General features: G+C 43.3%; 1 protein-coding gene across 1 annotated transcript in view; it reads left to right on the top strand.

Moving 5' to 3' along the window:
* Positions 1-237: 237 nt before the first annotated feature.
* Positions 238-17,081, top strand: part of BIRC6 (baculoviral IAP repeat containing 6) — a 310,956-nt gene continuing 294,112 nt past the window's right edge. The window contains 3 exon segments of the mRNA XM_054021501.1: positions 238-254; positions 256-316; positions 318-573. Of these exon segments, the coding sequence (XP_053877476.1) occupies positions 238-254; positions 256-316; positions 318-573 (334 nt within the window).

The raw sequence follows: 17,081 nt of genomic DNA, 5'->3' as shown, positions 1-17,081 counted from the left end.
AGAGGAGCTCGGAGCTAAGGGGAATTGCGGGTCGGGGGCGGAGTCTCCCCAGAAACGGGGCGGTGACGCACGCCCGGCCCCTCCCCCTTTCTTCCTTAGCCGTTGGCAACTGCGCTTTTGCTTTTTCCTCTTTCACCCCAGGGCTCTCGCTCTCGTTGTCAGTTCCGTATCCGGCGTGGGACGCGTCACTTCCTGCTCACGCCGGCGCTCTCTCTTTCCCCCTCTCCCCGGACCCGGATGGTGACTGGTGGCGGCCGCTGGGACTGTCACTGAGCGGTTCCCCGGGCCTGTTGTCCTGAGCGGTGGCAGCAGCCGGGAAGATGGCTGCGGCGGCGGCTGCGGGGGCCTCATGCTCCTCGGCGGCGGCCGCTGGCCCTGGATCGGTCTCCGCTGCGCCGGGCCCCTGCGAGTGGCTGCTGCTGCGGGACGGCTGCCTGCGCTGCGACGCCGACGGGCTCTGTAGCCTCTGCTACCACCCGGCTCTCAACGCCATCCTGGCCGTGACCGCCCGCGGCGCCATCAAAGTCATCGACGGTACCTCGGGGGCCACGCTGCAGGCCTCGGCGCTCAACGGTAAGTCCCGGCCTGGCCCGGGGGGAGGCGCCGGCGGAGCCAGCCCGGGCTCCGGCCCGTGGGGTAGGGGCTCCGTGAGAGCCGGGCCCCGCTCGGCAGAGTCTGGGGCGGGAGGTGGGCTCGGAACAGCTGGCGCTGGGCTGGGAGTCGGGCCCGGTGGTAGGTGGGAAGGGGGCTGTGATGGGCCGGCTGCCGGCATCTTTTCCCCCTGGTTGCTCCTCCGCCCGGCTGAGTGGCGGGGGCGATGCGGCGCCTGTTTCGGTTGGTTCCTAGGGCCCCGGCTCTCCTGTGCCTGGGGGTAACCCGGGGGGGGGCTGGGAGTCGCCCCCTCAGACTCGGTCCTGGCCTTGCTCCCGTATCTGAGGAGACTGGGGATCCCAGCCAGCCCCGCCGAGACGGGCCGCTGCCCGGTTAAAAACCGGTGAGAAGGGGGGGGGGGGGGGGTTGCGCGTGGGCGGGCAGGTGGGCTCCACTCGGTATCTTCGGCCTCTCGGGTTTCTCCTGAGCTTTCCTGCCTCTGTTGATCAAACCCGATAAATCCTTGCTTTCCTCGGGGGCTTATAGTCGGGGTAGCGCCGTGGCCAGCACTAAGACTTCCTTGTTTTTGGAAAATAAAATACAGACCGTTTACTGATGAGGTGCCAGTGGAGCATCTGTATTAGAGTTATTAAAGGAATAAAGCTAAACAGTTGTGAAACAAAGTGGATTATGTGATGGAGTGTCCTTGATTTCTTTTTATATTAATTTCTTTGTTGTTTTGTAAGTAATACACCATGCACAGTGAAGGCTCCCAGTTATTAGTACAAACCTGCTAGACTGTATAGGGCTTTACTTTAATCTTTATTGATGAAGATGTCAGTTATGTGTGGTGCTAATTGAGTCTTGATCTAAACTACACCTCTATCCTGATATAACGCTGTCCTCTGGAGCCAAAAAATCTTACCGCATTATATCGAACTTGCTTTGATTCGCCAGAGTGTGCAACCCTGCCCCCCAGAGCACTGCTTTACCTTGTTATATCAAGTATCAGAGGGGTAGCCGTGTTAGTCTGAATCTGTAAAAAGCAACAGAGGGTCCTGTGGCACCTTTGAGACTAACAGAAGTATTGGGAGCATAAGCTTTCGTGGGTAAGAACCTCACTTCTTCAGATGCAAGACTGAGGTTCTTACCCACGAAAGCTTATGCTCCCAATACTTCTGTTAGTCTCAAAGGTGCCACAGGACCCTCTGTTGCTTGTTATATCAGGTTGCGTTATATCTGGGTAGAGGTGTATTATAAATCCAGATATTACGTTTATGCTATAAATCACGTTAGTTGAAATTTATTTTAGGTTCTATTCCAAATCAACTATAATATCAAATCACTTTAGCTTCAAAAACCCTTCTGAGGTTTTTCTGAGGGCTTCTGTGCCCCTTGATTCTCATTGGTGATAACAATAATGTTTTTACCGTTCTGTTAAAAAGCGCTCGCTATTCACTGCATTTGTGGACATAGGAGTTCAACACTTTCTCTAATAATTGTCCACTTTTCCTTTGTTTTGGTTTTCTGTCCTGGTTAGGAAACTGATCTTTGGAAAATAAGTTCCGTGTATGAGGATTAGATCAGTTTCCCAGTTCATGAATTATCACCAGTAGAATAGAATATTCTGACAGGATTTCATAGTTTGGGGAAATAATCTTTATTATACAAAAATCCAATTCTGATATGTTACTATACTTCTGCTTTCACTATTGATTTTAAAATTATGTGGTTAAAGTTCATTAAGAGGACTTCCTTCTCTTGAGATTTTGGTGACCACTACCAAAGGAAGTATTGATGGTTGTATACAGAATTTAGCTTAGTAATGTCAGGTCCTGTACTGATTTCCTGCGAATTTTGCCTGTTAGGCTTGGGTAATAAATACACTCTCATTGAATATTAGGATTTAAATTATAAGAGCGAACTTCATAAGTGAGCAAAGGTTAGAAATCTGCACTCACTTTTCTTTCATAGAAAAATATATAATTCCCAAATGGTAATGGTCTCAATTCTTAAGTCTCTCATTTACTAAGTATCAGAGTTTCATCTATGATGATCTGTCAGGGGCAACACAATTGCAAAGTTGCCACTGACTGCTTAGTTTGGCCTGGAGAACCTTTATTCTTTTTTGAGTAATTGTCAACATGGATTCCACTTCCGATGTGCATATGCCTAAGATCAGATTCTTTTTGGCTAGCAATGCCCGTTGGGATTGCACTTATGCCATGGATGTCCTTGTGCCACCTTACCTGGGGGGGTGGGGTATAAAGAATAGAGCAGACCCAATTGGCCTTAGTTCCTTCTTGCTGCCTATAACAGAGATGGAACCTCTGCAGTGTTCCCTTACTCTGTGCACTGTAAAATCTCATTAGCCTAGGTAGTGGTAAATGTTTTTTGCTCTGTTTGTATAGCACCTAGCATAGTGGGATCTTGGCCTATTACAAGGGTCCATAGATGGTATGGTAATAGAAATTAACATTTTTTGTTCTCGCACATTGGCAAAAGGCTCTTACAAGAGATCCCCTAAATCTATTCTATCAGGACCTCAGCCATAGTGGCTGAAACAAAATCCTTGGGATTTAAAACTTGCCCCTTTTGTGGGGCTACTATCCCACACAGTGCTGGTCATTCTAGATGCGTCCTTTGCCTTGCAAAGGGACCCATCCCTGAAAGGTACTGGATATATTGCTCCTTCTCCAAGAAGACACACAAACCAAGGAGTGCCCCTTTTCAGAGCCTGAGGCAAAAGATTCTGCCAAGCCTGAACAGTCACTTTTGACTAGTGCTTCTGTGAACTGGAGCTCTACTGCCAACTCCCAGTTACACTTTTCAGGAGATTGAACCCCTTGACTACTGACAGTGGCAGAGCTCACCCCCCCCCTCGGTTGTCATCAAAGGGGTGTAGGAAGGTACGTTGCTTCCAGCATGAGTGTAGGCATAGGTCACCCTCTCTGTTTTCTAGTAGAATGAGACACAAGATCCATCATGTTTCTGTCCCCACTTATGCTCCCCTTCTGAAAGGCAGTTCACTGCCCAGAGCGGGTCCTTTTGATGCATCAGCACTGGCTGCTTACCAAGCACTCAGAGTACCACCAGAAACTGTGGACTTCATTTCCTCTGGTACCAGTGTTCTTGGTATTGATAACCTCTGTGCCTATGATGCTGATCTCCTGCACAGACTTTTTCAGTACCCTAGGTGTTCTCTATACTGAAGGATCTCTGTGACCACATAACCAGAGCCCCATTGCTCCCCTCGTCGGCTGTTCTAACCTGTCCTTTTTAGAAGTGCTATTACCTTAGTCCCAGTGAGCGATCCTGTTCATGTTGTGGGTAGGATTGGAGAATACCCTTCGACAACAGACAGGATAGCTCTCCCAACTCCCCTGGAAGAAGTATGTTCATTTTCTTCTTCCCCTTGTGAACATATCAGGGAGGTGTCTGCTGCCCCTCACTCTCCGTATTAGCTGTTTTGGTCTGGAAGAGAATCCAGAGATTACCCTATTAAACTTAGTGGGCAACCAACTAGGAAACTTCTTCCACCACCCTTCACTTGCCTCTCCTATAAGACAGCATACGTCTGTTTCTGAGGGTCATTTGGTACAGTCTTTCAGTCTGCACCTGCAGGAGCATGACAGCAAGGAAGAACACCAGCAAGAGGTGGAAGATCAATTGATCTTCCATCTCATGAGGCATGATAGATGCTTTGGAGATTGTGGGATTTTTCTTGCAGTATTTCCACCAGAAATTACAAATTTTTCTCTCCTCCATGCCTATTAATGAAGGATTGTTGGAATTGGCCAAGCATCTCTGGGGCCAGACAGTTGTGACATTTGGATCTGGTGAACCTCTCAACACAGTCTTTGATCGTATTACATGTTCTACTGGACCTGGTTTAGCAAAATAGAGGTCCGATATTACACCCAGTTCCAGCATTGTTATGTCTGACAGACTGGATGCTGGCTGGTTAACTGCCATTGAAATAAATTGTTTAGCTGAAGTCCAGAATATTTTAGCATGTAGCATAAAAACCTCTACTAGACTGACTTGTACAGCAGAACAGAAGAGGTTTTCTATTTGAGCAGCAGTGCATCACTTGTCTTCTTTGGAACCCCTATTTCTGCTATTCTGGACTATCTGCTCATTATACAACATTTCAGACTGTCCATCAGCTCTGTAAGTGTAAGCTTGCGTGCAGTATCTTCACATCATTTTCCAAGTCAGTCATACTATATTTTTGCATGCTACTCTTGAATGAGACCCTCAAGGAATCAACCACATTTCCCTCCTTCTGGGATCCCTTTCCTTCCTGGGACCTCAACACGGTGTTAAGTGACCTACTGGGACCTGCTTTTGAGCACCTAGTGACTTAGTCTTCATAGACAGGTGAGTAAAAAGAATGCCTTTTTTTAGTGGTCAGAACATCAGTTTAGCGGGTAGGGGAAATTCAGGCCCTTATGGCTGGTCCACTCTACATGGTATTCCATAAAGATAAGGTGACTTTTAGGCCTCACCCCAATTTCCTGACTAAAATTGTTCACAATTTTCATTTCAATCAGTTGATTCACCTCCCAGTTTTCTTTCTAAGCCCCACTCAAATCAGAGGGAAAGCCAAACTGCATACCCTTGATGTGGTGGGGCCTTTTCATACTAGCTGGATGAGACAAGGCCCTCCAGAAGCTTCCCTAGGCTGTTTTTAGCCTTTGCAGACAGAGTAAAGGTTGTCCAAATGGGTATCTAACTATAGGTCCTGTTATGAGAGAGCTATCTTGTATCCACATCTGCTGCTTAGAGCTCATTCCACTTGGGCTCAGGAAGTTTCTGTGGCTTCTCTAAGGGTCATCTCTATTCCAGAAATTTGCAAGGCAGCACTGCATGGTGATCAGTCCACACTTTGCCCAGCACTATTCCTTAGTTGAGGCTTGAAGAACCGATGCCCACTTAGATAGAGCTGTCTTGAAATCCTTGTTTTAAATAGCACTCCTAGCACTCCCTTCCTGACTCAGGTCACTGCTTGCTAGTCACCACAGGTGGAATCCACATGGACAATCATACCAAGAAGGAGGAACAGTTACTGACAGTTACTTCCAGGGATTGTGGATCTTTGAGATGTGTTGTCCATATGGAATCCCCAACATGCCCCGCTTCCTTGCTTCAGCGGAGTCCCATAGCAACAGGATTTTGTATTTTCAAAGAAATTGAGGTTCAGTTGTCCCTGCTCTGCCTTTTATGCCTTTGGGGGTTGTGTGTGAGCTGAGAGGATGTCCAGGGCACAGATGTGATTCTAATGGATGCTGCTAGCCGGAAAGAAGGCTAGATCTTGCATGCCTGGGGGTGTGTCTGCATCAAAAGTGGAATCCCTGTGGACAACCATCTTGAAGAACCACAGTTATTGCAAGGTAAATTATTATTCTTTATGGCTGACAAGGATGATGCACAAGAAGGAACAGAACTTTGCTTGCCTAATTTACATGTGTTGGAAGTTTAAAAAAAATGAAGAGGATTTTATTTATTTTTAACTGATAAACTAAACTTACGACTCCATTATGCCACTGTTAAAGTAAATATATTTAGGGCTGTGTAACTGGAATTAAATTAAACCACTACAGTCAACATATTATAATACTTTTATACAGAGAACTACCTTAACTTGATACAAAATGTAGCAAATAAATGACTGACTTCTGATTTGCCTTTCATTCTGAAGGATTCAAAAACACCCTCCAAACTCTGTGAGTTCACTTATCCTCCAGTTAAACACTGTCATGCTTCTAAATGAAGGTAGCTATTCTGTGCCCTCAACTTAAATTAGGGGAAAAAATGGATAAATAATTTCCCCAATTACAGCAACTTTAGAGAATTTAGGTAGGTCCAAAACAAGTTACTGAAATGTGTATCTGGCCTTTACGCAAGGTTTAACACCTCTTACTTTTGTGAAAAGCTCTTCTAAAGAGGTAGTTGCAGCTGTGACACTGGCAAAAACCAATGTGTAACTTTGGGAAGGGATAGTGTGTAAGCAACAAAATTGTGCTTGACTTTGAGCTTTCATTGGAGGGAAAAGTATCCAATTCTCATGGTTTTGGAGGCAACCTTGCCTGTGTGAATCAAGTGTAAATCAAAAGTGTTTTTCTGGCCTTATATACACTAGAGAAACTTGGTATCTTTCCCTAAATTTAATGACTGTAGTCCCTCTAAAATGCCTATTAACACTCCTCATGTCAGCTCATACTTCCAGTGTTGCACGTGCATTACAACTATTGTTTGGATTAGATTTATTTCAAGTAAGGCTAACCGCCATGTGCACCTTAGTCTCTAATATGGGTCGAGATTGCTGGTGTAATAGCTCCAATAGCTCACTTGCAAGCTATGCACATAGTGAACAAGATCTTCTAGTGCCACCTCTTTCACCACTTGTGTTGCAACCTTAACTTGGTGACATGTCTCAACGTAAACCATCATGTTGCCAGCTGGTCTCAAGCTGATGTTTGATTCATGGTACGATTTGGGCAGAGGAAAAGATCCAGGGCCAGTTGAATTGGAGCATATGTAAAACCTAGGTATGTGAGTAAGCATATTCAGGAGTGCCAAGCCATGCCTTGACAAGATAAGGACTTAATAGGATATCTTCAAAATCACTTAGGGATTTAGTTGCATGAACCCCATAGAATATGGAATTTCTACACCTCCACATGTTGAGTGGATCATGGGGTTTACAAGGAGCCAAACAAGAGATGCCCAATCTGTTGCTGGGACTTCAGGATCCCTTTAGGATAGATATTAGGGCTGTCAATCGCAGTTAGCTCACGAGATTAACTCAAAAAAATTAATTGTGATTAATCAGTTTTAATTGCACCGTTAAAGAATAGAATAATTGCAATTTATTAAATATTTTTGGATATTCTACATTTTCAAATATATTGATTTCAAAGTGTACAGTGCTTACTTTATATTATTTTTATTGCAAATATTTGCATTGTAAAAATGAGAAACAAAAGAAATAGTATTTTTCAATTCACCTCATACAATACCATAATGCTGGGGTTGGCAACCTACGGCATGCATGCCAAAGTTGGCACGTGAGCCGATTTTTTTTACTGGCATGCGGTGTGGGCTGAGCCGCTCAGCCCCACCGCCACTCTGGAGTTCCCGCTGCCAGCTGCCGGCTCCTGTGGGACCCACCGTGGGTCCAACTCAGCCCCTGCTGCTGGCCTGGAGGGGGGAAGGAACCCCGGGCTGGCAGCGGGCTGAGACCCCGGCTGGCAGGAGCCGCCGGTGAAAACCCCAGAGCTGCGGCGGGCTGAACCGCTCAGCCCGCCCTGCTCTGGAGTTCCCGCTGCCGGCTCCTGCCAGCCGGGGTACCCGCGGGTCCAATTCAGCACCCGCTGCTGGCCTGTGGGGGAAGGAACCCCAGGCAGGCAGCGGGCTGAGACCTCAGCTGGCAGGAGCTGGGGGCAGAAACACCAGAGTGGTGGCAGGCCGAGCCAGTCGCTGCTCTGGGGTTCTGGCTGCTGGCCCCTCGCCAGCAGGGGTCTCTACCGCGCAGCTCCACTCACCTTGCTTCTGGTTGGAGGCTCTCTTGCAGACAGGGTCCAGGCCTCCAGCCCTGCTCAGGCCTACCAGCCACCTACTCCACTCACCTCAGCTGCCAATCTTGGTTTCCAGCCCTTGCTCATCCTGCTTTCGGGCCTGGAGTCCCAGCAGGCCACCCTTTACATATAACAGTAGTTTGGTTATATATTATAGACTTATAGAGAGACCTTCTAAAAAGCGTTAAAATGTATTACCGGCACGCGAAGCCTTAAATTAGAGTGTATAAATGAAGATTTGGCATACCACTGCTGAAAGGTTGCCGACCCCTGCCATAATGCAATCCCTTTATTGTGAAAGTGCAACTTACAAATATAGATTTTTGTTGTTTTGTTATGTAACCAAGGTGGATTTGATTTAAATTGATTCAAATTTATTTAAATCACTTGTCAGGAAGACTTGATTTAATCATGGATTTCTACATAAAAGTGCATTTTTGTTGGTTGTTATAACGCTAATACATATTCTTCACAACACGGAGATAAATGTAGGTTTCATTTTTAGAAGGTACACACTATACATTTTTAAAGTGATTTATTTTGAAAACTTTTTTGATTAGTTTTACAGCTATATCAGAGAATGAATGATTGTTTGGTTATTTCATTTACCAAAGGTAATTGAAGCAGATAGTTCACCTCCCAATGACTTCATAAATATCTCCAATTCAACAGGTTAATCATTAATATTTGAAGGATTTTCTTGCCATGCTGTATTAGGAGGAGTACATCACCAGATAGACATTTAAATTTAGTTATTTAACTAAAACAACGTTACGTATTATGGATTTTTTTCTTCAACAGCAAACGTATAATATTTTAATAAAACAAGCACATGAATTTTTGAACTTAAACATTCAAGTTTTTTAAAATCAGGTTTGTTTTTGTTAAAATTGGTTAACTAAAATAGTTAAATGAAATATTAAATTAAATTGACTATGTCAGCCAGGTCAACATGAGAAATTTAAAATATTGGCTCCTACAGCTAACTCAGTTGTCTTCACCTTCATTTTCCTGTGTGTTCATAATCTGGAAAAGAAAAACAAGCTTTCCTGCTTTTTCAGGTCCCAAACAATTTCTCAATTTGGAATGAATTAGTCCAAAGGAAGAAAATACTCTTTCTACACCAGTAGTAGAAGCTACTGCTGTTAAGTGAGATTATCACTTCAGCGGTTTCTGAATCCAAGTGCTTAAGTGACTTTTCCACCAGTTCACTGGTGTGACTTTCTTTCAAACATAGATTTCCAAATTGGGTCTCTCTTACGGCCTGCTGCCATTATAGGTTTTCCCTTCTAGTGAGAGAATGGTATGGTAGATCTCAAATCAATGAAAGGCTATACTAAAGAAGACCGGAAGACTTCTGGAATATGCTGCTCGAACAGTTTCACTTTTGTTTCTATTGCCTGTCCCTCCCTTCTCACATTTATCTCCAGATTTCTTCTCCTTGTCCAGATCTATTCCGCCCCCAACAATCTTCTATTCATTGAACTTTTTGAAACTTTGCACTTTTAGAGAGAGGTAAGGGATTGACTGTGCGTACACAAATTTGCAAAGGGACAATGGATTTGAGGTCTGTTATTTCTTACCTCTATTTATTTATTTATTTAAAAACCTTTTTGCTGTTAACAACCATGTTATCTCTGGAGACACAAATCCAGTTTGAGAACTGCAAAACTAAGCATCTCTGATGGTATCTTCTAGACTGAGTACTTAGTCCCATGTTATAAAAAAAATCCAATTTAAATAAAAAAATCAGATTTAAAAAAAAAAATTGATTTTTATCCACCCTATATGTAACTTCACTCAAAAACAAAACAGTGTAGAACTTTAGAGCTTACAAGTCCACCTTATTCCTACTTCTTGTTCAGCCAATCTCTAAGACAAACAAGTTTGTTTACATTTATGGGAGATAATGCTGCTGACTTCTCACTTTCAGGGGACATTATAAATAAGAACAGGCGTTCGCATGGCATTTTTGTAGCCAGCATTGAAAGGTATTTACGTGTCAGATATGCTAAACATTCGTATGCCTGCCCCCATGCTTCAGCCACCGTTCCAGAGGACATACTTCCATGCTGATGACGCTTGTTAAAAAAAAAAAATGCGTTAATTTAATTTGTGACTGAACTCCTGAATAGTATGTCTCCTGTTCTGTTTTACCCGCATTCTGCCATATATTTCATGTTATAGCAGTCTCGGATGATAGCCCAGCACATGTTGATTGTTTTAAGAAGACTTTCACTGCAGATCTGACAAAATGCAAAGAAGGTACCAATCTGAGATTTCTAAAGATAGCTACAGCACTTGACCCAAGGCTGAAGAGTCTAAAGTGCCTTCCAAAATCTGAGAGGGATGAGGTGTGAAGCATGCTTTCAGAAATCTTAAAAGAACAGTCCGATGTGGAAACTACAGAACCCAAACCACCAAAAAAGAAAATCAACTTTGTGCTGGTGGCATCCTACTCAGATGATGAAAGTGAACATGCATCGGTCTGCACTGCTTTGGATCGTTGTTGAGCAGAACCCCCTCGTTAGCATGGACGCATGTCCTCTGGAATGGTGGTTGAAGCATAAAGGGACATGAATCTTTAACGCATCTGGCACATAAATATCTTGCGATGCCGGCTACAACTGTGCCATGTGAACACCTGTTCTCGCTTTCACATAACATTGTAAATAAGAAGTCAGCAGCATTATCTCCTGCAAATGTAAAAAAACTTTTGTCTGAGACTGACTGAACAAGAAGTGGGACTTAAGTGGACTTGTAGGCTCGAAAGTTTTACATTGTTTTGTTTTTGAATGCATTTTTTTTTGTACATAATTCTTATTGGGATATGTAAGGGTTAAGTAGAGACCTGGGAAACAGCTGGTGTGCTGGTACAGTATTGGGAAGTAAAGTCACAGGCAGGCACCGTTTCTTCGCTTAATAGATAAGTGTCATCCCTCACCCTCCCCTTCAGCTTGTTGGGAATAAAGTGTTGCAGCTGCATTAAAAATGTAGTTGTCTAAAGGATATCTTTGTGTAAAGAACTGTTCTCCCCCTCCCTTCCTTTCCCAGCTACATAAATGAGAACTGCTCATGGCCCCCTCGCCCCTTCTCTTGAGAACTGCTGATTAAGGGAATTTGTAGCAACAAACACTGCAAAGAAATGTATTTTCAAGGTAAAAATGTGCGTATAATTTGCGTAATGTTGTAATCAGTCAATAGGGGTGGGTTTACTAACAGTGGGTATTTCTGTTACTTAAGGGTTTTGGGGGGTAAAGATGCTCCTGACGTACGCAAGCATTCCGTTCTGGAATGCCTTGCATAACTCGAATTTTGCGTAAGTGGGGAACGTATCTCCGACCATTACGTCCCCCCAAAATCCCCTCCTATTTCTAGCTTACGGAACTTTTTCCGTAAACTCGGATTTGCGCACGTCGGGTTTACATAACTCGGGGAGCGTATGTATTGTAACAGATGTAGGAGTGTGCATGCTAACCTAAACAAAAAGAGTGTGCTGTAACTAATTCAGTGCTTACTGGACAATGGGGTCCAGGGGAACAAGTACACCTCTACCCAGATTTAACGCAACCCGATATAACACGAATTTGGATATAACGCGGTAAAGCAGTGCTCCGGGAGGGCGGGGGCGGGGCTGCGTGCTCCGGCGGATCAAAGCAAGTTCAATATAATGCGGTTTCACCTATAATGCAGTAAGATGTTTTTTTGGCTCCTGAGGACAGTGTTCTGTCGGGGTAGAGGTGTATCACAATAAAGGATTCCATCTACTCAATCCATCTCTGGGTCAACCTGCTCCTTACAACTCTACATTTGTAAGTTCAACTTTCATGATAAAGAAATTATATTACAGTACATTGTATGAGGTGAACTGAAAAATACTATTTCCTTTGTTTCTTTATAGCACAAATATTTGTAATCAAAAATAAATATTAAGTGAGCACTGTTAACTTTGTATTCTGTGTTGTAATTGAAATCAATATATTTAAATATTTTTGGATGTTTTCTCTATTTTCAAACAGTTTTCTATTATTTAACAGTGTGAGTAATCACAATGAATTTTTTTAATTGCGTGACAGCCCTAATAGATGTTCATTATTCTAACTAGCAGGGGAGATGGCAGCCTCCATTTTAGCAGGAGGAGGGAGTGTGTGTAAGGGATCCTTTGCAGAAGGTCTTCAGCTCTTTATTGTGAAACATAATGTACAGATTTGGGGATAGACAAAGAGTTTTGCAGGTTCTTACAAATATCGCAGCATTTGTAAAAGGCTGGACATAGCTTCACATGAGGGCAGAATTGTCCACTACTTCCTCTACTCTGCCAGCACTTGTTCCATTAGTGGCATCTGCAAAGCCCATTGCCTGGTCAGTCTCCCTAATAACTGCCAGGACTTTTCATTCCCTCACGTGCATGGGACACCACTGCCAGTCAGGCTGGAAGTGCTCAGCTTGGCATACGCAGCAGCTGTCTGAATGTGATTGGGTGGGATCCGAAATGGTGACCAAATGAGTGGCCCCGAATGGGGATGTGGTTCCATCAATGGCTCTCGGTTTGGGCAGCCCAGCTGTATGATCTCTGACACTTGCTATCTTAATCACCTACACCATACTATGACCTGCAAACCTACACCACAACAGCACTCCCTCTCTGGGCTTCCTGACCCCAGATTGGTTGTCCTCATTGAGGGGAACACTCAGTTTCATGGTTTGGTATTGAAATGTCAGCTAGCTCCCCATAGAGGTACAGAAAAGCCTCCTTTCCTCATCCTGAAGTTCTGGACCTGGTTCTGCTTATTCTAGATCCCTAGCACAACTTAGTTCCTGCAGTCTTTGCCCCCCATTTTAGGGAACAGAGCAACCAATCTCCCAATAATAATGTTTCTTAAAATTGAAGGTCCCCACTCATACTTGGCAGGGGGAAGGAATGTTTGTTTCCATGCTCCAGCTTCTTGGCAACTGTAAGAGGAAGGCTCTCTGCATTGGAACCCTTCCTCTTTTCATAGGTCTGGGGCTTTCTCCCCTGTGAATAACTACAGCGAAATGCACAACTTTATGAACACTAGTCAGTGGAATAGCTGAAACTTGTGGGCTCCCAGCATAATGCAACTACCATAGGTTAAAGGGTATTTTGAAGCAAGCAACTATGCTTTGCCTGTTTTCACCATGCCTTCCTGTTCTGAAAGGGAGTTGTGCCAGTGATTTGAAAAGATTTCTAGCATTTTGTAACGTTACTTTGCAGTTCCAAATTAAAGGCTTAACGTTTATATTTGCAGTTATGGGCATTGTTTTGGTACTTACCATGCACTAGATTAGTGATCCCCAAACTGTGGGGTGTGCCCCTCAAGGGGGGGGTGTGGTGCAGTGTTTGTGGGGGCATGTGGTGGGGTCCAAGCCAGCCCTCATGGGGGGTGGGAAGAGGAGAGAGTGCCACCCTGCCCCCAAGCCCAGCTACCGTCCCAGCCAGAACTCTGCTCTGTCCCCAGGCCAGCTGTGCCTCTAAGCCCAGCTTCTCCCAGTCTCCATTTCTGACCCCAGCTTTGCCTTCAGCCCAAGCTCCTCTGCTGAGTCAGTTGTGCAGTAGTGGAGTGGTGGGCGTGGACAGATTCTGTTACTGGTAAGGAGGGGTACTATGGGAAAAGTTTGGGCACCACTGCACTAGATCTTGGCAAAGAGCATTCACTATTAAGATTCATGTGTTTCCTTGGTGTGGATAGAAGTATTAAACTTTTTTTGTAATTTTTGAAAACAGCACAGTTTTTGGGGTACTCTCTCTCAAGGCCTTTTTTTGTTAAAATAACTTCAAGTTTTTGCCATAGGCTCCACCCTGGATCCTGACTTGACCTATCAATTTTCAAGCTGGTCTGACTCATCTTGGGATGTTGAACAGCGTCCAAAATTCAGCTAGAAACAGAACTGCAATTTCAGAGAGGTTCTCACTTCTCTATAATGACAACAAGAGTACTAAATAACATTTTTTTAAAAGTGGAATGATTATAAACCCTATAAACTGTTCTATAAGTGAGAGGGTTTGTAAGAAACTTCCCCTGTGAACACGTTATTCCTTAATTACTCACTTCGGGGTTTTTGTACCTTCATCAGATGCACTGGTACTGGCCATTGTGGGTGACAGAATAGTCTATTAGATGGATCACTGTTTTGATCCAGTATGGAAATTCTTGTACTTACACTCCAATTTTACAACAATTAAAACAGCATATTTTAGTCAGGAAGGAAGGTGAATATGGCAGAGATCTGCTTACTGAACAACAAAAATAAAAATACTGAAATCACTTTTTACTGTCTAACCTGGACGTTGATTGAGGTAGGAGTCCTAGGGGGGTTGGGGAAATGAGTTGATCTCTAAGTAAAGAATTCATCATAATGTTTACACAAGGGGACAGAATTGCACGATGAATCTACATGCTATTTGCTCTTTGATGCTTGCCACAGACAAAAAGTTTGCTCTTTGTCATCATCTTAAGTCAGATGGTGACCATAAGCACGGACGATCTCCTTTACAGAGGAGGAAGAGATTCAACCATAGACAACAAAATCTGCCCCTCAGTTTGGACACTGCTCGTCTTTTTAGTATGCTTCATTTCTCATACAGAAGGTGCTTAGTGTTTTCCATCCTTTGGCTGCTGGAGTGGGTTTTGCTTTCCCCTCTGCTGCATACATGTCACAATACTTTCTCCTGTCATCCCCAATTTACTGTTGATTTGGGAATGGATCTGTGACTGGATTCAATTTTTCTAGTTTCTTGGGAGTACAAGTATTGTTGGTTTGGACTATCACTCTGCCAGCAGAACACCAGTTTGCCTAATGACTGTAGAATGAAGGCTTGACTCTTGTTTTGCCCACTCTTGTAAGCCAGGGATATGTAGAAAAAAATGAGCCAAGTCAATGCCAAGAGTATAAAGAAACTATTCCATGAACTACTAGTGATTGGGGGTGGAATGCAGGGTGGTAATTAGAATGACTGTTCGTAGTGTTCAATGTTCCATGATTTGCCAAGGTTAGAAATATTTTGGAGGATCCAGTTCAAATGATTCCAGGATAATTAACTTTTCCAAATCCTGGTTCTGGACCTGTGATTTGTAAGAACTTAAATTCTTAAGTTTAGACTGTCCTGCTATCACCTGGGCATGTATAAACCACAGTCCACTTTAGAACTTGGAGCTGAACCTTTGAACTAGTGGAAGTTATTAGTCAGCTCTTGAGAGTTGGGTTTGCAACTTCAGCAGTCTTTGATTGCGGTATCTGCTTCTGTAGGTGTAGGTAGACTATGGGATATCCTTTACCAGTTAACTCAAATTCTAGGAACTGAAAGTAGGCTAGTTTTCCTGTTGTAAACATTGAACAAAGTCCAGGTGGCAATCGTAAATATCCTTGTAGAGAGTTTTGCTGATCATCCTTTGACAGCAAAAGTTTTTCTGCAAAAGCAAACTGAAGGAATCAAAATATAAAGGATACTTAGTCTCTCGATAGTCTGCACTGGAGACTTTTTACTAGATTTTTAGTTTAATAAAATAGGCTCTACTATTATATAGTACATGTTAGTCTGTGGGGGTGACCACTATATTTGCAGTTTATGGCATAATTTTGAAGATGTCAAATACGTCTCAATTTTGAACATAATTGTTTTCAATGAGTCCTTGAGACAATTGTAAGTTTAAATAAGTGTAATTTACATTTTAATACTTTTGCTACTGTCTGTAGAAATGATTTTTTTCTGTAGAATGGTTTATTTTCCTTGGCTGCAGTTGTATTTGTCCATAGATATTTCTCGCTGAGGAACTCCAGCATGTTGGTAAAAGTATAGTTTGCAAATGCTTGATTTTCCATTTAAAGTGTCCTCTCCTTTTTAGGTCAGCTAGAACTAAGACTTTACAACTCTGATATGATTCAATGGTTCCTGAGGTGGGGCACATGGCTCTCTCAGCAAGGATCTGCAAAGACAGTATACTGACAGACAAACTTATTTAAGGGAACCAGGGGAGTATAGGGGTCCTTGATACCAAAATTCTAGTTGATGAGGGCACCTGGCACAACTATTTCAGACTTTATGTATGACTTTAGAACTGTAGGTTTTATGTAGATCACTTTGCGTTGAGGGAGAAACCATAGGTGTTAAGGTAAAGCCGTAGTCAGATTATAAATAGAAGAGTAGTTTTCAGGTTAGTAATGGATTAGCTTGTTTATTATTTGAAGGAGGAAGTTTTGAAGTTGTGATGGATGGCAGTTACTGAAAACTATAGAGGGATTGTGAGATATTTAAAATTCATCTGAAGTGTAATGGGGTGGAGGCAATATACATTACCTTGCATAAATGTAAAATAATGCATATTGGTAAAAATAATTGAAACTACTCAGAAGTTGATGGGATCTGAACAATCAAGTTCCGCTGAGGTTGATTGGCTTCTAGTTGTTCTGTTACACATGAAAAGAGAGCACTGTAGAGATGTCAGTTTTAATGTCTTGCACACTTTTGGTATTGAAATGTCTTTAAATGTTTTACAGTTTTAGAAGTGATATGTTTAAGTCGTCATTTGAAATTTTTCCTCTCCTGGAAGAAAACATCAGGATGACTATACATGAGTACAGATTATGGTATCTCTTGTCTAACTGGGACTAATTAGATTTGCTTTAGTTCCTTGCCTTTCCTTCTAGATGGAAAGGAGGGGGCCAGGAAGGGACCCCCTCCCAAACTGTGTATTTTGTCTCCTTCCTCTAAAGCATCAGGGATGGCCAAAGCTGGAGATGGGACATTGAGGGCTGCGTCTCTGAGGTGGTATGGCACATTCTCTCTCATGTGCTTAGCTGTCTGGTTCTTGCTCAAAATCTAACAGATCATCATATGTGGGGTCAGGAAGGAAATTTCCCCCAAGTTAGGTTGGCAGTGACTGGTTT

The sequence above is a fragment of the Malaclemys terrapin genome, chromosome 3 (assembly GCF_027887155.1).
Source record: "Malaclemys terrapin pileata isolate rMalTer1 chromosome 3, rMalTer1.hap1, whole genome shotgun sequence".
Lineage (NCBI taxonomy): Eukaryota > Metazoa > Chordata > Testudines > Emydidae > Malaclemys > Malaclemys terrapin.
Note: the sequence above shows the minus strand (reverse complement) of the source record. Positions and strands in the feature narration are given on the sequence as shown.